General features: G+C 41.8%; 3 protein-coding genes across 6 annotated transcripts; 1 reads left to right on the top strand and 2 right to left on the bottom strand.

Annotated features, from left to right (window-relative positions):
• Positions 1-1,152: 1,152 nt before the first annotated feature.
• Positions 1,153-6,472, bottom strand: mettl21a (methyltransferase 21A, HSPA lysine). Of its 4 annotated transcripts, XM_017459110.3 has the most exons (5): positions 6,029-6,472; positions 5,881-5,914; positions 2,176-2,323; positions 1,925-2,036; positions 1,153-1,646 (listed from the first exon to the last, which is right to left on the bottom strand). In XM_017459110.3, exons 3-5 carry the CDS (start codon positions 2,320-2,322, stop codon positions 1,249-1,251), a joined length of 657 nt encoding a protein of 218 aa, XP_017314599.1. In that variant the 5' UTR covers position 2,323; positions 5,881-5,914; positions 6,029-6,472; the 3' UTR covers positions 1,153-1,248. The 4 variants fall into 4 exon arrangements, with proteins under 4 accessions (XP_017314599.1, XP_053532542.1, XP_017314597.1 ...); XM_053676567.1 differs by lacking the exon at positions 6,029-6,472 and having other exon boundaries at positions 5,881-5,972; XM_017459108.3 differs by lacking the exons at positions 5,881-5,914; positions 6,029-6,472 and adding an exon at positions 2,569-2,723.
• LOC108259524 (uncharacterized) lies at positions 5,864-9,895 on the top strand. The gene is made up of 5 exons (XM_017459102.3): positions 5,864-5,955; positions 7,677-7,730; positions 7,856-8,161; positions 8,316-8,633; positions 9,007-9,895. Exons 2-5 carry the CDS (start codon positions 7,682-7,684, stop codon positions 9,168-9,170), a joined length of 837 nt encoding a protein of 278 aa, XP_017314591.1. The 5' UTR covers positions 5,864-5,955; positions 7,677-7,681; the 3' UTR covers positions 9,171-9,895.
• Positions 9,896-10,993: 1,098 nt separating this feature from the next.
• krt222 (keratin 222) lies at positions 10,994-20,612 on the bottom strand. The gene is made up of 9 exons (XM_017459058.3): positions 20,181-20,612; positions 18,411-18,493; positions 18,045-18,198; positions 16,194-16,373; positions 15,277-15,390; positions 14,951-15,171; positions 14,097-14,254; positions 13,894-13,996; positions 10,994-13,152 (listed from the first exon to the last, which is right to left on the bottom strand). Exons 1-9 carry the CDS (start codon positions 20,370-20,372, stop codon positions 12,939-12,941), a joined length of 1,419 nt encoding a protein of 472 aa, XP_017314547.1. The 5' UTR covers positions 20,373-20,612; the 3' UTR covers positions 10,994-12,938.
• Positions 20,613-22,536: the final 1,924 nt, after the last annotated feature.

Here is a 22,536-nt window from a genome sequence, read left to right on the forward strand (position 1 = left end):
GAAGAGATCGTCACTGTTGCATAAGGCCGCACTGCGCTCTTAAGACATTTAATGGATGGCTAAACGTGAATAATCGGAAGAGTTTGAGGATCTGTTCGAGAAGTGCACTCAAATCTGAGCAACACAGTCCAATCACTGACCTCTGCCCATCTACGGCCTCCTTTTTTTCTTTTGTCCGGAAATGTCGCTAATCAGTGTTCCGCTAATCAAAACTGACCCGTTCTACCTTTTTACCTCGTATCTTTGGTCACATTGTGTATAATCGATCGTATCTTGTATCTTCCTTAGAAAAGCAGTGCCTTTTGCTCTCAAACATCAAATTAGACTCTGCGGTATAAAATTAAATCAGCTTGTGGACTGTAACTTGAGTTGAAAGATTATGTAATGGTGCTAGTCTTGGTTTTTCCACTAGGGGGCAAAAGAGAGCAATAAATCCAACACTATGATCTCAGCTACTTAGAACATGTGCTAACGCTAAACATTTAACACCGTAACCACGTCTCTTTGCAAACGAACTAATGTGGTGGTTTCACAGCAATCCTGCAATCATACGTTTATTGTTTTTTTTACTTTGAAAACCTGCGAGATCGTGCTTACCGTTTCACATTGTCTTGAGGCCTCTATCCTAAACGCTAAAATTCGTAGCTGGGTAGCGTCCCCGTATCACAAAGCATTCGCGAGTCCCTTAGTCATGCTAGTCACTTAAGTTAAGCGTGAGTTGTAAGAGTTAAATTAGCATGCTAAGTACAGTAGCTCTCTATGCTAACTATCCAGTTTGCTAGCGAGTTAGCTGAGAAATACAGTTTGGTCAGCTGTTGCGTACGAATAGAAACGGCTAATTTGTTGCAAGGACGCTGGGGATCATTAGTGATCTCACTGGTGATTTACATCAGCGCCTAGCTAGCTATAGCTAGGATGTTGATTCTTCATATATTTTAGCTTCTGTTGGTTTAAACGCTGCTAAGCGGTCGTGGAGTACGTGAGATAATGGCTGGAAAATCTGGATGCTCGATTTGGCGTTAGCTATTACACAACATATAATGAGTTATTTTGCGTAACGTTCATATTTTAAAGTAAAAGTGTGCAAGATAATCCCGTCATTCTGTTCACCAGATAAGAGTTTGGTAAAAAGTTTACGAAGCGAAGACTCTCTGAGTAAAGAACATCTTTTTATAACATTCAATATCATTATATCGACATGCGCCATGATGAAACCGTAGACGTTTATCAGGACGTCCGGTCCGGTCCTCAGAGCTCGGCCTTCGTGTCAGTTTTCACCGCTCTGTAGATGTGAACGTCCCTCTGTGAATCGTAGTAAACCTCCTGCACCGAAAACCGGTTTCCCAGCATGCTCAGGAAGCGCTGGTCGCGCTCGTAACGGATTCGACACGCCAGAAGGACCTCCGTGTTCTCCGAGCTCAAGTGTTCCAGGGTGCGCAGCAGATCGGAGAACGTCTCCTCCAGGTAGACGATGTCCGCCCCCAGGATGAGGTCGTAGCCGCCGGGACCATAGCGCGCTAATCCTTCTCCCCACGTCAGCTCGGAAACTCGCACTGCCCCCTGCAGCTGTGGAGGAACGTTCTCCTTCACGTTAGCCTCCAAGATCTCCAGGGCTGAGCTCCGGTCGGTGATCGTTACATCAGCTCCTGACGGGAATAAACGACACGAGTTACCATACGATAGCGAAGCTAGCCGGCTAATTCTTTTTCTTAGCTAAAATTAACATCGTCGTCTTTTTAGTCGTAGCTATCAGATGGTAACCAGCGAGCGAGTAGCTACTATTTTAATGTGTAACTGAATGTACTGTAGACTCCACCCATATTCATATTAACAAGTGAATGCCTGTCACAACACTCCGTCATACCAGTAATTTATCAAACACTCCTAATTATACGCTAAAGGATGACAAATAAATTGCTCGCACCGAGCAGCGCAGCAACGATGCCCACCAGACCCGTCCCTGCACCGAGCTCGATGGCGGTTCTGTTCTTCAGGTCCACACGGCCGAGCTCCAGGTACACACACATCACCACCGCCTGAGGGAGGATCCACAAGCCAGTTATTATGGGCTCCGTCCTAAACACTCACGTTTATTCCTAGTTATATCGAAATATAATATTAACTCCAGAAGTATCGTCGATGTGAGTCGATTCATCGTTACAGCTCCTGACTCACCGCGTCCCACACGACCGCGGCCACGCCCCCTCCTCTCCAGTCCTGAGCCAATCGGATGCGGCGCTCTGCGAACCGGAACTCAGCCGAAGACGAGTGGAGTTTGGATAGAGAGGGAAGGACGTTTTCATCATAGGGCACCAACGCCATGCTGACAAACACACACAGTTAGACTTTATCACACGTATAAAATGGCGGATTCATCATTCAGCTGAAAGCGCTCGAGACACCCGACAGTCACGCGCAATGTGTACATCACACCCAGGCTAACTGACTAGCACAGCTGAAACTCACTGATTTATAAACTCTCTGATTTAAAACGCGACTTTTATTCACGCTCTACAGCAAGAGGAAGGTTTAAAATATCATAGATATATTTTTTAATCTAACACCTACAAGTAAGAACAATGGAAATCCTCTCTTGAATTAGCCAATCCCCATGTCCGCGAGGCGGGGTCAAAATACTAAAGCGGAAATAAATAACGAGCGAAGGGCGTGTCCTAAATCACACACGATTCCCTACATAGTGCGCTATTTTAAGCGTCTTCAAAGCACACTCATGAGTATCATGTCGCACATACGACATCTTTAAACGCACTGCTATGAGTATTGTTTAAACTTTAAGTAGAGAAGAGCTTTTATATCCTCAAACTTTAGAGAAATGCGCACTATGTAGTGAGTAGTGTTTGATTTGAAACACAGCTTTCTGCTGCTTATTGTAATGTTAAGGGACAGTGCGACCTCTAGCGGTTGGAGGGAACTCATACAGTGCATTCCACCTGCAAGGACCAATTTATCTATCATGAAAACATAAATACATACATACATACATACACACACATATATATATATCTCTATCTATCTATATCTATATGTATGTGTGTGTGTGTGTATATATATATATATATATATGCATGTATATGTGTACATGTGTGTATATATATATGTGTATATACACATATATATATACACACATGTACACACATACAGTATCTCACAAAAGTGAGTACACCCCTGACATTTTTGTAAATATTTGATTATATCTTTTCATGTGACAACACTGAAGAAATGACACTTTGCTACAATGTAAAGTAGTGAGTGTACAGCTTGTGTAACAGTGTGAACAGTGCTGTCCCCTCAAAATAACTCAACACCCAGCCATTAATGTCTAAACCGCTGGCAACAAAAGTGACTACACCCCTAAGTGAAAATGTCCAAACTGGGCCCAATTAGCCATTTTCCCTCCCTGGTGTCATGTGACTTGTTACTGTTACAAGGTCTCAGGTGTGAATGGGGAGCAGGTGTGTTAAATTTGGTGTCATCACTCTCACACTCCCTCATACTGGTCACTGGAAGTTCAACATGGCACCTCATGGCAAAGGACTCTCTGAGGATCTGAAAAAAAGAATTGTTGCTCTACATAAAGACGGCCTAGGCTATAAGAAGATTGCCAAGACCCTGACACTGAGCTGCAGCACGGTGGTCAAGACCATACAGCGGTTTACAATACCTAACATCTCTGCAGGTTTTACAGACATAAAAGCACTGAATGAAATGAGCAATATATCTACTACATGTATCCCTCTCATAGAACTATCCACAATCCAAAGGCTGCTAATTCTGCTCAAAGAGCAAACTGACTACAATAGAGCTAGAAGGCGATGTGTGTGAATGACAAAAGATTTTCTTCTTTCTTTAAGTGTGTCAATACATGAAATTAGATTACACAATGTAGTTGACTTTTACACGAATAAGCAGAAATGTAATGATGCTTTTCTTTCCTATAGCACAAATGAAAAGCCCTCTCAGATTTGTCAAATGAAACTTTTTCGTTCTTATCCACTGCTACGGTAAACTAAAGAGCAGATATTCAAATTACACTGCTACATATGACTAGCATTAGCTACGTGTAGTAGTGCAAAATAGTCCATCAGATGTATTAGCAGGTGTAGCCGATACACGAGTCCACTATTGGTCATATCACAATTGAGAATATATCCATATTCATTGCTTTAGTAGAATTTAATTGTAAGTGATGTGATACTCACATTGTAATGGTATTTATTTAGTCTACAGGTCCTCTAACACAGTCTTAACTGTCTGAATTTGTCCAGACATGTTAAATGGGTAGGGGAGGGGACTTGAAATTAGTGACTTGAAGCTGTCAAGCCAATTTCATTAAGTTACTACAATTTAAATTTGGTTTCAAATCGATTAATGCTGAAATTTCAGTTTAAATTACACACAGTATTAAGTTGATGTAATTAGCAACATTATGATGTCAAAATGACGTTCACAACTTTAAATATTTAATTAAATCAATAAATTAGAAAAAAAATTTACCTTGAAACCACACATTTAATTAAGTTGTGGTAGTAGGTCCCCTGAATTACTTTTTAAGAGTGCATTTTGTTAAACATATTAAGATTGTGCAGATTCAGAAAGGGGTATGTAAACTTCCGACCACATCATTAATAATGGATCTAATGAATAGAACACGACATGACGCGTCTTGGTCCAAATCTGCAGAAAATCTGCGGTAATTTCGGGGGGAAAAAACTAATAAAAAATTGCAAGCTCCTCCGAATACGAATAAGTTTGCTTGATTTTGTGTTCATTTCAAAATCGCTAAAATCCTGGAAGGACTGATTTATGGAGAGTATCAAAAGCCATGAACTTCCTCCTAGTAATATCCCTCATTACTAAACGGAATAAAGATTTCATTTTTCATTGACAATTGGCGCACAAGTTGTCGTACTTCACTTTTTATTACACTGGTTATGTAGGGAGTCCCTGTCAATGAGCTGTTACCATAGAAACGAGACAAGTCCAGCGCATTTTCTATAACCCTGTGATTTGCAGCTGCACTAAAGTCAGAGCTGCTGTTATAGGAAATTAATCAATACCTTCTGGCCAATCACAATCCAGAACTCAGCAGCACTGTGCACAGTATGGTGCAGATGATCTCTGCTGCCCTGCTTTACACATTTGAACAGTTGACAGTTTAATGATCATTTGAAAGTACGTCCGCATGACTTCCAGAAATAAACATAAACAGAGTATTTTCTTTATGCGTGTTTTTGTACTGCAGTCGTTAAAGGGGTTCGTGGCTTGTTTTTACGAGCGGCTTCTGGGTGTACAAAGTTGAAGAACCTGTCACAGTGAGGTACGGCAGAGGCAGAATGCAGGCTTTCTTCTGTCATCTCCTTATATGGTCTTGACATGAAGTTCTTTATGACATTATCAGGGAAGCAGAGGTGCAAAACAGCACAGGTGCAAAACAGCACAGGTAACTTCATCTTGCCAGTAAGGCCACCTGAAGTTCTCTTACAAGAAGAAGTCCTTATATGGCCTTTACTCAGACCCTGGCGTCTCCATGGTTACAGGCATGCCTATAAGGACTTCACCTTGCCAGTAAAGCCACCGGAAGTCGTCTTATAAGTCGAACTGCTTATATAACCCGACTAAAAATAACTGTATGCCTATAACCATGGAGACGCCAGGGTGTGGTCAAGGTTCGACATCTCTCCTGTTTACATCGTGGTTTCCTTACATTAAGATCAGCTCGGATTTCACCGGTTTAAACCAGTTTTTTGAACCGTGCCATTTCACTTTGCGGTGTTTGTGTGCATGCACGTACAATACCCCGCTGTTCAAGCGATTCGTTATCTTCATTTTATTAAATAAATAAAGGAACTAATTTGTCACCTGTGGATTTGGACTGTTCCATTGGATTATTTTGCTGTAAAAATAAATAAGAGAGAGAAAAGATCTCAACTAAAGGTAAACACTTAAACATGATGCTTGTATTAACTTTTGTTTGTTTTAAGAGTCATTTATAACTTCGAAGTCGTACGTGTAATGTTTGCCGAAAGATTTTAGGCTCCTCCTTTTAAAGCTTTATAGTTCTGTGTTGTTAAATCACTGTAGGCTTCATATCCACTTCGGTTCACTTCATCCCAGAGTTTTTCTAGAGATTTATGGTTTGTCATTGTATGCAGAATTATAAACTGTCTATAATCTGTTTTCTGAAAAGTTCGAAATAAACAGGAAGTGACTAGCTAGCATTAGAAACCGGCCAAACTCGGCACACTCCAGAATGGTGCTAGCACACCGGCGCGATAAAATTAAAATAAATAAATAAATCTCCCGTCGGGAAATATACAAGCGTAAATACAGACGACTGCGTAACCCAGAGCGCTAGCTTTACTTATTTTAACTAGCTAAACAGTTGCTAGTGTAGCGGATATTAACCAGCCAACACCGCGAAAGGCTAATTAGCTAGCATCACGTACATCGCTCAAATCCGTACAAAAAAATAGCAGAAGTGCGACTCTGATAAGTGTCCCACTGAAACTAAAACCCCCCTCTTTTCTGGTCCGCCATATACAGAAATTAATTAAATTACATTTTATTAAAACAAAATGTAGTTTTAACTGTCAAAGAATATATGTGTGTATATATGTATGTGTGGGTATGTATATATATATATATATATATATATATATATATATATATATATATATATATATATATATATATATGTGTGTGTGTGTGTGTGTGTGTGTGTGTGTGTAAGTATAAATATAATATATAACAATATATATTATATATTCTTGTATTATATTTGAAGACTTTCTCAGTTGTACAGTCCCTGCAGGATTTTTGCGATTTCGAACGCAAAATCAAACAAACGCTGCAATATCCGGAGGAGGGTGGTACGATTTTTAAAAATTACCGCAGATTTGGGCTGAGACGCATCATGTGACATCATCACAGCACGCATTCAGCCAAAGCCCTCTTTGGACATAAGTACAGATAAAAGGTCTCATTTACCAACAAACATCCCTGCGAAAGACCGAAAACAATTCGGTGCAATTGTGATTTCGACAATTCAAGTACTTTTTCCACAAAAAAAAAAAAAAATTCTACGAGTTGCATCACAAATTTCAAGGGGGGTGGACACCCACAACAATCACACACAAAAAAAACTCTGCTAAATCCTGTACGGACTGATTACAGAGATGTCAGATCTGACCCTTGACCAGTTCCAGAATATACAGCCTACCAACCACCTAGCAACCTAACATGGCAAACACAAAGCAACATCCTAGCAACCACCTGGATTAACATGACAACTGGCATACCATAACAACAAGCTAGTAACAGCCTAACAACCCACCTAACAACCCGCCCAACAACCACCTGTAATACTATGGCATCTGCCTAGCACCTGCCTGGAATATCATAACAACAACCAGGCAACCAGCTGGGATACATTAAAATATATTTGGATGCTTATTTGAAAAAAAAGAAGAAATATTTAGTACATGTGTTTTTCAGTTATATGCTGTATATGATCCCTATGCTGGTTACTTATGTAAATAACAACACCGTCATTTACTGATTAATATTAACATTTTTAACTACCTCTTTGAAAGCTACTATTTGGCTGTTTTTATGCTTTAAAGCTTAATTCATCTTTCTTTTTTTATTCATTTCAGCGATCATGTTCACCCAGATACGCATCCACTTGGGAACGTTCATCTTTGTGATGAGTAAGTCCAGTAATCTGACTAGTCTGAAAAGATGCCTTAAAATCATGAAGTGTGCAAGTCTGCCAGAGTACGAAATGCATTTCAGAAGTTGACAAGTAATGAAGGGTCTGTCTGTGTGTGTCTAGTGTTTCTTACAGTGTCTCCGTTATCTAATCACCATGCACTTGTGAAAGTATACGATCCCGTCATGCTCATCTGCAACAGTACATGTTCGGGTGATGTTTCATGGATGTTCTCGGTGCGGACTGAAATACTTGTGAGTGAATGTAAGAGGAGCACTTGTGTTGAAGGCAACGGTTTCGAGAACCGAACGAGGTTTGTGCATGGAGGACCATCTCTTCAACTCAACCCTGTCATGTACAACGACAAGGGCTGGTACGTCTGCTACTGCGACAAAGCCGAGATATGCAAATTTCATCTTGACGTAGTTTGTAAGTCAATAATTCTTCCCTTCTAATGTTGATTAGAGAGTTGAAATTTTCTTCCCTATTAATAAACCTTGGAGTCTAATAGCTGATGCTTCTGTCTACAGAAAAACTGATTTTAACAGTTGGCTTACAGTCTGTTCTCTGCTTTCCCATTAAGTCGCTACTCTGAAAAGCGTTTGCGTCGGAGAGAATGTGACTCTCCCCTGCTACGCTAACACAGACAAGCGTATCCCTGACAAAAACATCAACGTTCAGTGGGAAAAAGATGATCAACCTTTCGTGACGCTTCAGCGTGGGAAGATGAGCTACGGTCCAGGTTTCGAAGGTCACGGCTTCATTACGGCGAGCCAGTATAAAAATGGAGATCTGTCCCTGACCATCCCCAAGGTCCAGCAGTCTGACGGAGGGATATATCGCTGTAGACACAGACACGAGGAACCGGGTCAACCCGAAGCCGTCGATCTCAGGATCAGTGGTGAGTGTTTCATTCGGCAAAGAAAAAAAACGACGGGAAAATGCACTCGCTTCCTTAAAGAGCAGGAGAGCAGGAGAACACGCAGCACTGCACTGACTATGTGAATTATGTTCAATATAAAGACTCTGTCATACAACGATGATTAACGATGCAATGTCAGTGCATTTATACGAGCTTTAAGAACACCGTTACTAATAACGTTGAACAGTTATTTGTTGAGTGAATGTCGAGTCGCCATGTTTTATTACTAATAATTCCCTTCACATCATTTACACCCTAGACACCTTTAGTTAGCTATAAATTTAAAGTTTAATACTCATCAGATAAAGATTTTGAAATTATTTGAGTTGAAATTCTCATTTCTTTCTTTCAGAGTCTTCAGAGTGTGGAGCAGTAAAGCAGTCCACTTTTTCCATGGTGGGGAGTTCTGCTGGTGGTTGTTGCCATTGTTGTTATTTTTTGTGCTGTTGGAGTTTTCTACTAATATTTTACACATATATTGAATTGTCGGAAAATACTACAGCGCTATATCGATGAAGAAAATTACATGCTGGGTTAATCGAATGGTAAATCATAGTTTGGAAGCGCAGGTGGTGCACGTAGATAAGATTTCTGAGCAGTTTGCGGAGAGAAGAAAAGAAGATGAACACCGGATAAGCAGCAGGGCTTGCAACTCTCACAACTTCTACCACTAATAAAAAAAGGAAGCTGTCACTGTGACAGCTGGAGAGTTGGAATCCCAAAAACAAACAGGACTGAAAGTTCAAACAACAGTCTGAACAGATCGGAGCTGTAAAATTGGGAATGAGCATTGAATGTAGAATGAATTCATTGTGAGAATAGAAACCAACTCTGGCTGCATCTGAAAAATACAAAATCCATGTACTATTGGGTTTTGACTAGAGATGCACCGATGTATCGGTTATTTTTCCCCGCTACCTGCTTTCGGCCGATAGTTTAAAAACATCAGGACCGATTATATCCTGTCAATCAAAAGAGGGCGGGAAAACTCATTGATTTCGTGCTGTGTGTAAAGATGATGTCTCTTGTGTGGAATGATGACAAAACTGCAGTTTGTAATCTCTGCTAAAATTTTACACCGGGAGTGAGCAGCAGAGAAGCCTTCTCGCGTTGAATTAAAGGGCCAGTACACCGTTGAAAGATTTAAATGATGAATGACAAAAAAGTATATATTGCACAGAAAAATATATTTGTAGAGTAGTATATTTCATATGCAGTTAATGTTAATGAGTTAATATCATGACCAGTTTGATGTTCAGTGATGAAGTTTTTTTTTTAGAATTCAGTCAATGTTAATATGAATTAATAACGTGCAATAAGTTAAGAACGAGTCGTTTGTGGCGCTGAGAAAAAGATGTAAATTATGAGAAAATGAAAGTGTTTTTTGACCTTGGATGCATGTAAGCCTATTGTATGAGACCTTTAAAACACAATTAGGCATGTTTAAAAAGCAAAATAGATGCACTTTAATATATGCTTATATATATATATATATATATATATATATATATATATATATATATATATATATATATATATATGGTTTGTAAGTAAAACTCAAATTTCTTTGCTATTAAAATGTATCATGTTATAAATAAATTCTGACATGCTAAGAAATTGTTGTTATGCTATTAAAATTGCTTAAATAAATTATGCTAATAAAAGTTCTGTCATGTTATGGTGCGAATTCTGATTAATAAAAATGTTATATTATGCAAATAAGTCTTTTGTGATGTCTGCATGGTGCAGTACCAGCATAAATAATGGGGGCAGCATAACACCATGTCACACTGTGTTCACATCTGACTAAACAAACTAGTGCTTTGTACTATTCTAGACACTTGTTGAGTAATAATACTAACTGGTTTTCCAGTGTGCAACATACTAACTTTTAATGGGAGACCACCTGGGAATACCAGGTGCTGTAAGCCCTGGGGCAGTGATAGCTCAGGGGTAAAGACATTAGCCTATTGATCAGATGGTCATGTGTTCAAATCCCAGTACTGCCAAGCTGCCACAGTTGGGCCCTTGAGCAAATCCTTACCCCTCAACTGCTGAGTTGTATAAAAGAGATAAATGTAATTGGCTTTGGATAAGGGTGTCTGCAAATGTTTATGCATATTAGCTAAATAAAATAATGGCAAAAGTATTATCAAGTATAAAAAAAGAATATTAATTATCACGTAAACATTAATATAAAAAAATGAATGTGCTAGATTTAGATAATGTTACCTGCTTCTATGAGTTTTCTTCATTAGCATTAAAAAAGTTCAAATATAACTTCCTTCCTACTTATAAACTGATATATAATTGAACCCAAAATTGGACAGACTGCAGCATTAGTGTTATTTAGCATCAGAGCTTTATTAACGCTGTTTCATTTCAACACCTCTCATTACAGCAGAGGATAAAGGTGCAGAATATATTACTATATTAGAATAAAATATATTAAATTGAGAGAACAATATATAGGAAAACAAACAAACAAAAAGTAAATAAAATGTAGAAAGTTTCAAAGTGCATTTGGAATCAGCGGAGAGGATCATAGCTTACGATTTGTTTAGCTTAATGTTAATCAGCGCGAATGTTTGCGATCATAAGTGCGGTTTCTTTTGATCAAAAGATTACTTTTCTCGTTTCGTGATGAATAAAGTGTGATGTGGCACAGCGATGTCATGGGAACAGGTTTTTACTGCGTGTTACAGTGTAAGATGTCACCAGTGCAGATGTGGCCACGGGTTTTGTCCCCGATGGCGTTCCATATTCACACATGGCCATTATAAAGCACATTGGTCTGTTGCATAAATAAATAAATCACAGACTTTGGTTAGAAAATAATAATAAACACCAAACATGTTAAAATGGGCTTTTTGGGACTGACCATTTCTATCCAAATGAATATGAGGTCACAGAGATTTCATTTTTGTATTCTCAACACTGTTTTCGACAACTTTTTCCTCACAACTTGGAGATGTTAATCTGCTACATCACACACAGTGTTTGCTAGCTAAAAATATTCCAGGAAGATTTAAGGTAAGTGCGCTGCTAACTAGCTAGACTAGCTGGATTGCTAGCTAGCTAGCTAGCTTGCTAATTGATAGCAAAGCACAGCCTCAGGATGAGTTGTGAGTTATGCTAAGCTAGCAAGAGTTCCCCAGATTTTTACAATCACTGGCTTGCAGTCTAGCTAGCTAAGTGACTAGAACGCTTATTCTGACTTTTTTGACATTTATTTCTTTGCTTTTTTTCTAGGATGAGGTCATAAATTATGACCTTAGTCAAATGCAGCATTAAACTAGCCGACTTGCTAACTAACCAGCATACTAATTGATAATTTGCTAACTAGTTAGCATGATATAGTAACAGTCACCACATAAAACTTTTTCCAGCCAAATATTAAGTATTAAACTATGTTACTGTTTACCGTTAACGCTAAAGGGAAGTGAACAAGGATGTGTTATTAGCATAAAGCTACTTTTTTGCCAGCAAATTCTGAAGGTCTCTTGCTAAGTCTTCTCATGTTGGCTGCATTTTGTTTTAATAGCATTTAGATATTTTTTTTCCCCACAACAAATGAAACTCGGGAACACGGGAAGGTGTCCTCAACCCTGAGTTCAGCATGATGTTGTGACGGAACAAAATGGCAGCTCAACAATAAATAGCGTTCCATTTCTCAACTTTGAAATGAGGTTACAGTCGTATTTGATTTTGACACATTAGGAGATTAAAACTGTAAAACACTGACCAAATAATTCTAGAAGGTTCTGAGAAAATAAATACATCGTGAACTTTATTCATATTGCTAACGTCAGCTGGTGGCTAGTTCACGAGATTTACTGAAATCAAACAGATTTTGCTAATCTTTTGAATCTGCCGCTAATCAACGGTTATAACGGTTTTAAATGTCGACATTTCATGTAAAATGTACGAATTCATTTTATTTCTAGAATCTTCCAGTAGAATTTGGGATTCTGATTAATTCGATGCACGCTAGCAATATGTAACTTTAAATCCTTGCTAATGGAGGACACTTATTCGGCCGCAGTTGCTGATGTAAACACAGCAATGTCATCGCATACAGATCCAGGAAGTGCTTTGGGATGACAAGGCTACAAGCAGTAAAAATAAAAATTTTAGCACCCTAAAGCCCCCCCTCCCCCGCCAAAATAAAAGCCACGCATTAATTTATTACAAGACAAATCTAGCATGTTCCTCAAAAAAAAAAAAAATGTGCTGGCGCCATGCCGCACACTCGTTTTGACCCTACTGGCTTTCCATACGAAGTCACTGCGTTATGGAGGGGATGCTGCGGGATCGTTTCATCACCAGCCGAACCTCCACGTCTGGTAAACTGTCCTGTTTGCTCTGAGCGCAGCCTTCATCGGCAGCAGCCATGTGCAGGTCGAAGCGCAGAGACACGGATTTCTTCCTCAGCTTTGGGTTTCCTTGGAAAACAGATCCTTCCCACTGTTTAATCACCTTATCGATCTTCTCCGTTCTACACGGGAGAGACAGGAAATCATCTTTACCTCATGTGTAGCCGATTATCTTGGGCCTCTTTAGTTTTAGCGCTATGGCTGAGATGCTAACGGACCTGGCAATTATTGTTGATGACAAAAAGTCGTACCCTTTTGTAAAACGGGTACATACTTCTTTATTTATTCATGCTAGCTTGATTTATGCAAAGCTAGCAAACACAGTCCACGTTTCTTAGTGTAAGTGCCAATGCTATATGTATTAAGGACAGTCCAACCATGCTAACAGTGCTAATTCACTCATTGCTGTGTAAAAAGCCAGTAAGTACGAAGTCCTTTGGACAATCCCGCTAGTTTTCCTACAGCAAAGAAATAAGTTTGAAATGTTACCATTATGATGCGGATGTAAGATCCTCGAAGCTAATTAGCATGATTTTGTAAAAAAAAAAAAAAAAAAGTAATTAGCATCTCCTTATTCAGCAACATCATATAAGTGAATTGCACTAGTGTCGTAAGCTAAGAAGTTAGCTAAGATTATGGAGCCTCTCCAGCAGAACCCATTTTACTTCTTGTAGGTTGTTAAGTCTGTGGACGAGCTAGCTAATATTCAGCTAAGTATTATCAAAATAATGCACTAGTGAGCTAGCTTTTAAATAGATTACAGAAATAAATACTGCTCTGAGGGGAAAGGCTATTGCTTGTTAGCTACATTAGCATCCTAAATGTATAGTTGTATGTGTATGTGTGTGTGTGTGCTTACTCACTCGACTCGTCCGTGTCCCTCTGCGCTTTCTCTCACTACGTTCCCCTCCACAATCTCCTGAGTCTTCACCGTGCTAATTTCCCCATTTCTGCTCACTATGGGCTCTGACACACGTGAACACACACACACACACACACACGTGCGATTTAGCTACAACCAGAAAACACATTATATAAATAATCTGTTTGTGTGCTGTGTGAGGACCTGTGAAGATGACGAGGCTGCCCTGCCGGTGGAGACCTGGGCCCTGATTGGCTGGCTTCTCTTCGTTTTCGTTCCCGAAGCCATTACACACTCCGTTCTGCTGAATCGAAGGTTTCCAGGGCTTCAGTTTCCGCGGCTGACCGTCCGCACTCAAAAACCTGCCGAGACAGAACGGACACCAGCATGAATTTCGTCAAACTAGCAAGATTATCAGAATTTTTTTCCAGAATCAATCTTCCAAAATCTCTCATTACGTTTTCACACACTGCCCAGCATGCTAGCTCTCGTTCGACTATGCTAACATTGTTGATTAGAACGATTTTCACTCTCTCGTAGTAGCTAGCCTTCACAATAGATACCAGTATTGGCTCGCTTGTTAGTATTTCCGTGCTGAGTCGCATCGGCGATGTCACTTTGGAAGATTTATGCTAAATCGGAGGCTTGCTAGTAACGGTAGCTTATACTGTACTGTTGCAGAATGGTACCATCTAGCATGCGCCATTTTGTACCTTGAGTGTGTGTATCTTTTACCTTGAAAGGTGCATGTAGTATAACTTCAGATTTATACCAAAAAAATGACATTTTTAAAGGTACTTTATATCCACGTTTCCACAGTTGGGCTTCCGATCACAGGTGAAAATAACCGAAAGGTTCATGAGATGCTCCAGCAACAAGGAAAGGTTCAGTTTAGTACCCTTTTTATCCACCCTCTTCCGCATACATGACCTCAAAGACGCCCGTGATTGGCTAGTGTCACTGTGATTGACAGGGGAGTGAGAGATTGCCCCTCCCACACACAGAGCATGACCAGGTTTGCTTCCTGTTGTAAGAAACTCCTCACAATCTCTCCTCACCTGCCCTCCTCGTGCTCTAGCAGTCTCCTGTAGGTGGCGATCTCTCTCTCCAGCCTCATCTTGGTGTTGAGCAGCTGGTTGTGGTGGTGTTTCTGTGCGGCGAGACCTTCGCGCACGCCGTCCAGCTCAGCCTCCAGCTCACACACCGAGCGCGACAGATCCCGCAGCTGCAGCGAGTACTGACGCTGGGTGTGTTTCAGAGAGCTCTGCAGACTGCGCTCCTGCACCACACACACACACACAATATACATATATACATACAGTCTGTATATACTGTATATGACATAATTAAGAACTCATTGCTGTGTGTGTGTGTGTGTGCTCACCACGGCATGTAGAGACTCGACCTCCACCTGTAAACTGTGCCACTGCTTTCGGACTTCGGTGAGCTCTGCCCTTGCCTCTCGCAAGGCCTCATCCCTGTGACTCACGTGACTCACCTGCACGCACGCACACACACACACACACACAGAAAGTCAGGTGTTGATTAGTGTTCTATAACGGCAGCTCTTTTATAGTAGTAGTAGTTTTACATTAATGCGCTCGTTCTGATACGTTATCGTTTCTATAGCAACGGCTCATTCATAGGGCTTTGTATAATGGACTTTGTTCATTATTTATACTCCGAGCTGTGAAGCAGGAAGTCACTTAATAATCAGCGTACCTCGTACTATATATATTTTTTAAATGACTGGCGTTATTTTTCAGACTGGACCAGATGCAGGTTTGAAACGTCAGCATCGGCTGAATCGGGGGTTTAACGGTGTCTAATCATTCATGTCCAGCCGGGAAATAACTGCCCGGGACCGTCGCCAAGACAACTGGCGAGTGGACAGACTTCACTGAAGACTGAGGTACGGCTAAAGGACGAAAGTGTGTCTCGGACTGTCCAGAGCGGACGCTGCACATGGCCTGCTGCCAGGTTCTCGGATTGGTAGGTAAATCAGCCTGATAGATGGTGTGTGTGTGTGTGTGTGTGTGTGAGTGAGATGACATCAGAAAACACACCAGCATTAGAAAACAATGACTGGGGCATAATTTCTAATTAAAGCAGTCATGTGTTAAACAACCTTCTCTCCACACACACACACACACACACACACACACACAGATATCTGCAGTGCTGAGGGCCACTGTTATGTCCAGTATCAGTGTTACATATATATATGTATGTAGAGAGAGAGAGAGAGAGATTAATGGAGTGATATATAGAGAGAGCGTCATGGTCATGGTCTTTGCGTACCTGTGGAGGTTGGTCTCCGTTCGGACCGGGCCTGGCGTGCGCTGTGGGCCTGAAGCCTGGGGATCGATTAGTGAGTGCAGCTGATCCGAGGTCACCGTGCGCTGGGCCGAAACGCCGGAGCTCCATTCCTCTGCCATCCTCCCCTACTGCTGCCTGCTGCAGCTGCACAAACAACTCCCTCTGATGGGGGGAGAGAGAGCGAGAGAGAGAGAGAGAGAGAGCGAGCGAGAGAGGGGGGGGAGGATGAGGGAGTGAGGGAGATTTATGGGGAGAGAGAATCACAGGGTCTGATACCTTTAAAACAATCCACTGTACAGTAGATGAAGTCAGACGGCTGCCCTTCCACTTCGGCTCTAAACGAGTCTGGAGTGAACCGACTTTCAGTTCTTTCGTCTGTTTGTGGTTCTCACACACTCTACAGATACCGTGGATAGAGATTCCAGATAAAAAACAAAACAAAAGCTGGAGTATCCATCCTTTACTGTTTCTGCTGCTTTACTATTAATGTTGTACAGTATTCAGAGTAGAGAGAGAGAGAGAAAGAGAAAGGAGGGAGAGAGAAGGAGAGAAGAGGAAGACAGAGGGATGGAGAGCGAAGGAGATAGAAGAAGATAAGGAATAAAGGCAAGAGACGAAGGCAAAGGGAAGGAAAGAGAGAAAGATGGAGAGAGAGAGAAGCGGATAGAAAGGAGATAGAGAAGGAGGGAGAGAGAGAAGGATAGAAAGGAGATAGAGAAGGATAGAAAGGAAATAGAGAAGGAGGGAGAGAGAGAAGGATAGAAAGTAGATAGAGAAGGAGGGAGAGAGAGAAGGATAGAAAGGAGATAGAGAAGGATAGAAAGGAGATAGAGAAGGAGGGAGAGAGAGAAGGATAGAAAGGAGATAGAGAAGGAGGGAGAGAGAGAAGGATAGAAAGGAGATAGAGAAGGAGGGAGAGAGAGAAGGGTAGAAAGGAGATAGAGAAGGAGGGAGAGAGAGAAGGGTAGAAAGGAGATAGAGAAGGAGGGAGAGAGATGCACAGAGAGAGAAGGAGACAGACAGAAGGAGATGGAGAAGAGAAGGAGATCAAGAAAAGAAGATGCAGAATGAAGGCGTTAGAGAGCCGGAGAGAGAGTGAAGGAGATAAAGGAGGAAGAGAGATGGACAGAGTGAAGGAGAAAGAAGGAGCTCGAGAAAAGGAGATAGAGAAGAGAAGCGTGAAGTGAGAGCAGGAGCTCGAGAAAAGAAGATACAGAAGGAAGGAGGTAGAGACGGACAGAGAGAGAAGGAGGTAGAGAAAGAGAGAAAAGGTGATCGAAAAGGAGTGAGAGATGGGATGAGAACGATTGAGGAGAACTCGGGAAGGTAGAGAAGGAAACAGAGATGGAGGGATGGAGACATTAAGAGAAGGAAGGGAGAAAGAGAAAGGGAAGAATGGATGGAAAGAAAGGGGTGAGAATAAAAAAAATAAAGAATAGCGGAGAAATAGAGAGAGTAATGAGGTGTGTGGAAGAGGAGGGATGGACAGAGACGGACTGGTGGGAAGAAAGAATGAGAGAGGGATAAAGACAGTAGAAGAAGAGAGATAAATAATGGAGGGATAAAAGTGCTATAGAGGAGAGCGGGAGAAGGAGAAAGACAAGGAGAGGAAGAGACAATAAGGGAGTAAGAAATAAATAACAGGAGGGGGGAGCAGGCTCTCATACTGCAGTGTGTGTGTGTGTGTGTGTGTGTGTGTGTGTGTGTGTGTCTATTAGTCAGCAAAAACACAGGAAGTTGTTATGGGTCAAAGGGGAAAATCTTTATATCATGAGAATATATCACACACACACACACACACACACACACACACACACACACACACACACACACCTCCTGCTCGTCCTGAATGGTGTGTAGTTCCAGTGTGGACGTGTGTAACTGTTCCTCCAGCAGTGTGTTGTCCCGCTCCAGGTTCATCCTCTTCTGTCTCAGGTCCGGTATCAGCTGCTCGAGTCGGAGACGCAGCTTCTGCTCCAGCTCACATCTCCCCACACACACACACACACACACACACACACACACACACACGCATGTGTACATCATGTACAATCATAATATAGAACACTAATTTATTTTCCATTTACTATGTGTTAATGCTTCACAGCCACTAGAGGGCGTATATGGTAAGTTCCCCCCCTTATAAGTGGTGTGTGTGTGTGTGTGTGTGTGTGTGTGTGTATGTATGTACATACATACCTGCTCTGTAGATGGTGAACGGTGGACTTAATGCGATCTGAACGCAGGGCCAGCTCAGCGTTTTCCATTAGCATGCGGCTAATCTGATGATAAGAGGAGACATAATCACACACACACTAGAGCAACACAAAACAAACACACTTGACACCTCATTATATTTACACGCTTCATATAAACACAAAGACATCAGATCGTTGTTTAATTTATGGGCAGCCACGTTCCTACTTCCTGATTGTTTTGAGCGCAACATAAGGCAACATGGCTGCCAGAATAAAATGTAAAAACCGGCAGAGATTAGCCATGCTAGCTTGTTTATACCAGCTAGTCCTAATCATTACGGCGATCACAATAAGCTTGACATTTGAGTAGAGATTTTTTTTTTTTAAAAACAAAGAAAACCCAACTGATTACCCCCTCTAGATAAAAGTTCCTCAGTCACACACCTTCACCTTAATATTCTGCGGTCATAGCTTCAGAGAGTGTTTATTAACACACCCTTTTTGACTTTCAGTCGCTAGAACAAGCGTAGCAGGAAGTGCATTCTTTTTAAAACTAGTCTTCAGCTAGGACAGTGGAAACATTTAGCATAAATAGCTTAAATATCTTAATATCTCGCTAGCTGCTTGAGTGCGCTAAATAGCTAGCGAAGCGTAATAAAGATGTCATGTGCAGATGATGTGCGTCTGTGATTTATTGACAAGATAAATGAAAGGACAGTGTGTGTGTGTGTGTGTGTGTGGTGGGTGTGCCTATTAGTCAGCAAAAAAGTTTTGAAGGGTCAAAGGGGAAAATCTTTATATGATGAGAATGAAGCTCTCTCTCTCACACACGCACACACACACACACACCTCCTGCTCATCTTGCATAGTTTGTGCTAGTTATAGGAGTTCAATGAGTTGTAGCTCTGTTAGTTCTGATCTAATGATTTACTAGCAGAACAGGGACACATGTCGGTTTAGGTGATAGCGACGTGTGTGTGTGTGAAAAATGGTATTCAAGCCTCACATATACGGTGCCCTCCACTAATTTTGGTACCATCTCATATTTATACCCGTGTGAAACTGGAGGTCATGAAAGCTTCCAATGGGCCGTGGTTGGATCTTCCAGCAGGACAATGATCCAAACATACATCAAAATCAACATAAAAATGGTTTACTGATCACAAAATCCTGGTCCTGCCATGACCATCACAGTCCCCTGACCTGAACCCCATAGAAAACCTGTGGGGTGAACCGAAGAGGAGAGTCCACCAGCGTGGACCTCGAAATTTGAAGGATCTGGAGAGATCCTGTATGGAGATCTCAGGTCTCGCCATGTATTCAGGCGTTATAGGAGAAGACTCAGAGCTGTTATCTTGGCAAAGAGAGGTAGTACAAAGTATTGCCTAAAAGGGTGCCAATAATTGTTACACACCTATATTTAACAAAGATTTTTTTTATATATATATATAAACCTGTGTTGTATTTGCAATTGTTTGATATCCAGGAGAGCAGAGTATTCTGGTGAATTTTTTGAACAAACGATCAAAAGATTCAACAATAAAGACAATTTTTCACAGACTTCTTTGCTCATATTTATCAAGGGTGCCAATATTAGTGGAGGGCAGTGTAACTCTTGACTTATTCAGAAGTTGTATGAGAGATACACACGCGGGGGCGGAGTTTGTCTAAAACAGAGGCGTGTCTCAGTTTTTATACACGCGTAGCGTATGTATGCTAGTATGCTAAGCTAAGTGTGTGCGTGTTGTCGAATTAGCATCAGAGCTCCCACCTGAGCCCGTAGCTCCTCCACCATCCTCTCCTCCCAGCTCCAGTCTCTCTCCGGTGTCGGCGTCCAGGCTGTGAGCTCCTCCTGGAGGTTCAGGTTGATCTTCTGAAGCTGAGCTGCGTTTTCCAGGAAGCCACTGAGCCTCTTGTTTAGATCCCTCAGGACCTCCTGCTGCCCCTCGCATACCTCCATCATACACCTACGCTAGAACCAAAACATCTGACCGCACGGCTTGGCGGGCACGCCCCAGCTCCTGTTTGCTGAGCAAATGTTTAGCTAGAAACACCCGTAGAGTTAACCCGTTAGAGACACGCAAACTGCAGCTCAGAGAATGACAGCAGGTGGATGGATGATGATGGATGATGATGGAGGAGACCATGGTGTGCAGAAGGAGAGAAGGGTGTAGGGGATAGGGGAAGTGCACAAACTAGTGTGCTAGTGAGGCTTTGTGTTTAGATGAACAGTTAACATCACGAGTTGCGCTTATGCTATTGTGATCTGGGATTAGTGGCCTGAATTCTCTCTCTCTCTCTCCCTCTCGCTCTCTCCCTCTCGCTCTTTCTCTCTCTCTCACACACACACCCACACAAATATGTGGGATTGAATTTGTGCTTGGACGCACATGCACAACCAAGCATGAAAGTAAACACACATACAAGAGCGTGTCTCAGAAGGGTGAAAGTCCAATGCTCTTGTGTTTGCCTGCATGTGTGTGCGTGTGTGTGTGATCATTTTATAATCCAGTAATGGTGGCGTATTGTATTACACACATTAGCGTGACAGGAACATGACATAATCCTAATCTCGTAATTATTTTTCAGTTGGTGACTTTCACAACCTGTTTCCAAATGAACCAGTAAGTGTTTTTTGTCCTATTAGTGTTGCCGACTTCAAAACACGATAGCCGAAAATGGCGACACGGGTCATTTCGATTATAACCGACACCTTTTCTAGCTTGTTTTCGTTCACACCAACACATTTACCGTAGCATCTCGGGGACTGCCGTAGTCCGTTTTTAATGCTCTCGTCAATGCCTACCAGTTAAGCGTGTTTCCTAAAGTCATTATGAAGCTAGGGAAAAAAAAGGAGGCATGGATTAACCTGACACAGGTGTTAATCGCACTAATCTTCAGAGCTGAGTGATGTGTTTATGTTGGCACAATCCTAATCATGTGTAATGTTTATACTACCTCAGTTCTGCAGCTGATCCCTCAGGTGCTAAGAACACAACACACAAAAGATACCGGGCGCCAAAAGAAACTGGCACGCTAAATGACGTCTATGCCAGCTGGCACACTTACCAACATTCACCCATTCGCACAATTGCCCTCTCTTAAATCAGTCTATCTATCTATTTATCTAGATCTCCGTATCAACCTATATCTCTTGTGTACGTTTTGCTCAGCTTGATTAAACCTTCCCAGACAGGATAGGAATGCAGCTAATCCTGTTCGCCCAACCTGACCTCCGACCTCCAAGACAAAAACAACACCGTGTCACGACAACCTGTTTAACACCGATGCCAATCAAAAATGACAGTCTCGTCGGTATGAGAAAGTCATTGCTCGACGCTTGATCGTTTTTACAGTCGCTTCGCTATGAAATCGAAACCCTTTTTTTTTTTTTTTACAAAGTAAGAGAATTCAATCAATTGTAAAAAAAAAAACGAATAAACTTTTGCCACACCTGCACTGAGAAATATGGCTGTGAAGGACGTCGAGGTCGGGCAACGAGAAGGAAGGCACAACTTGTGCAGGAATCATCACACACTCGTGTCACGCACGTCCCGTTGCACGGGATCCATCATCATGAAGTGCTTCGAGAAGCTCGTCGTGAGGCACATCAAGACCCTGCTGCCCCACTCACCGGACCCGCTGCAGTACACGTATCGCACCAACTGCTCAACAGATGATGCCATCGGCGCCAATCTACATCTGGCCCTCACCCTCCTGGACAAGGACGACACCTACGTTCGAATGCTGTTCATAGATTTCAGTTCAGCATTCAACAAAATCATTCCTCAGCATCTGATTGGAAAGCTGAACCTACTGTGCCTGAACACCTCAATCTGCAACTCCATCCTGGACTCTTCTTGACTGGGAGACCTCAATCAGTCCGGATCGGGAACAACATCTCCAGCACCACCACGCTGAGCACTGGCGCCCCCCAGGGCTGTGTGCTCAGTCCACTGCTGTTCACTCTGCTGACTCACGACTGTGCAGAAAGGTACGGCTCCAATCACATCATCAAGTTCGCCGATGACACGACCGTGGTGGGTCTCATCGGCAAGAACGACGAGTCACCTTACAGACAGGAGGTTAGCTAACAGCTAACGGACTGCTGCAGAGCCAACAATATG

Source organism: Ictalurus punctatus, chromosome 27 (assembly GCF_001660625.3).
Source record: "Ictalurus punctatus breed USDA103 chromosome 27, Coco_2.0, whole genome shotgun sequence".
NCBI lineage: Eukaryota > Metazoa > Chordata > Actinopteri > Siluriformes > Ictaluridae > Ictalurus > Ictalurus punctatus.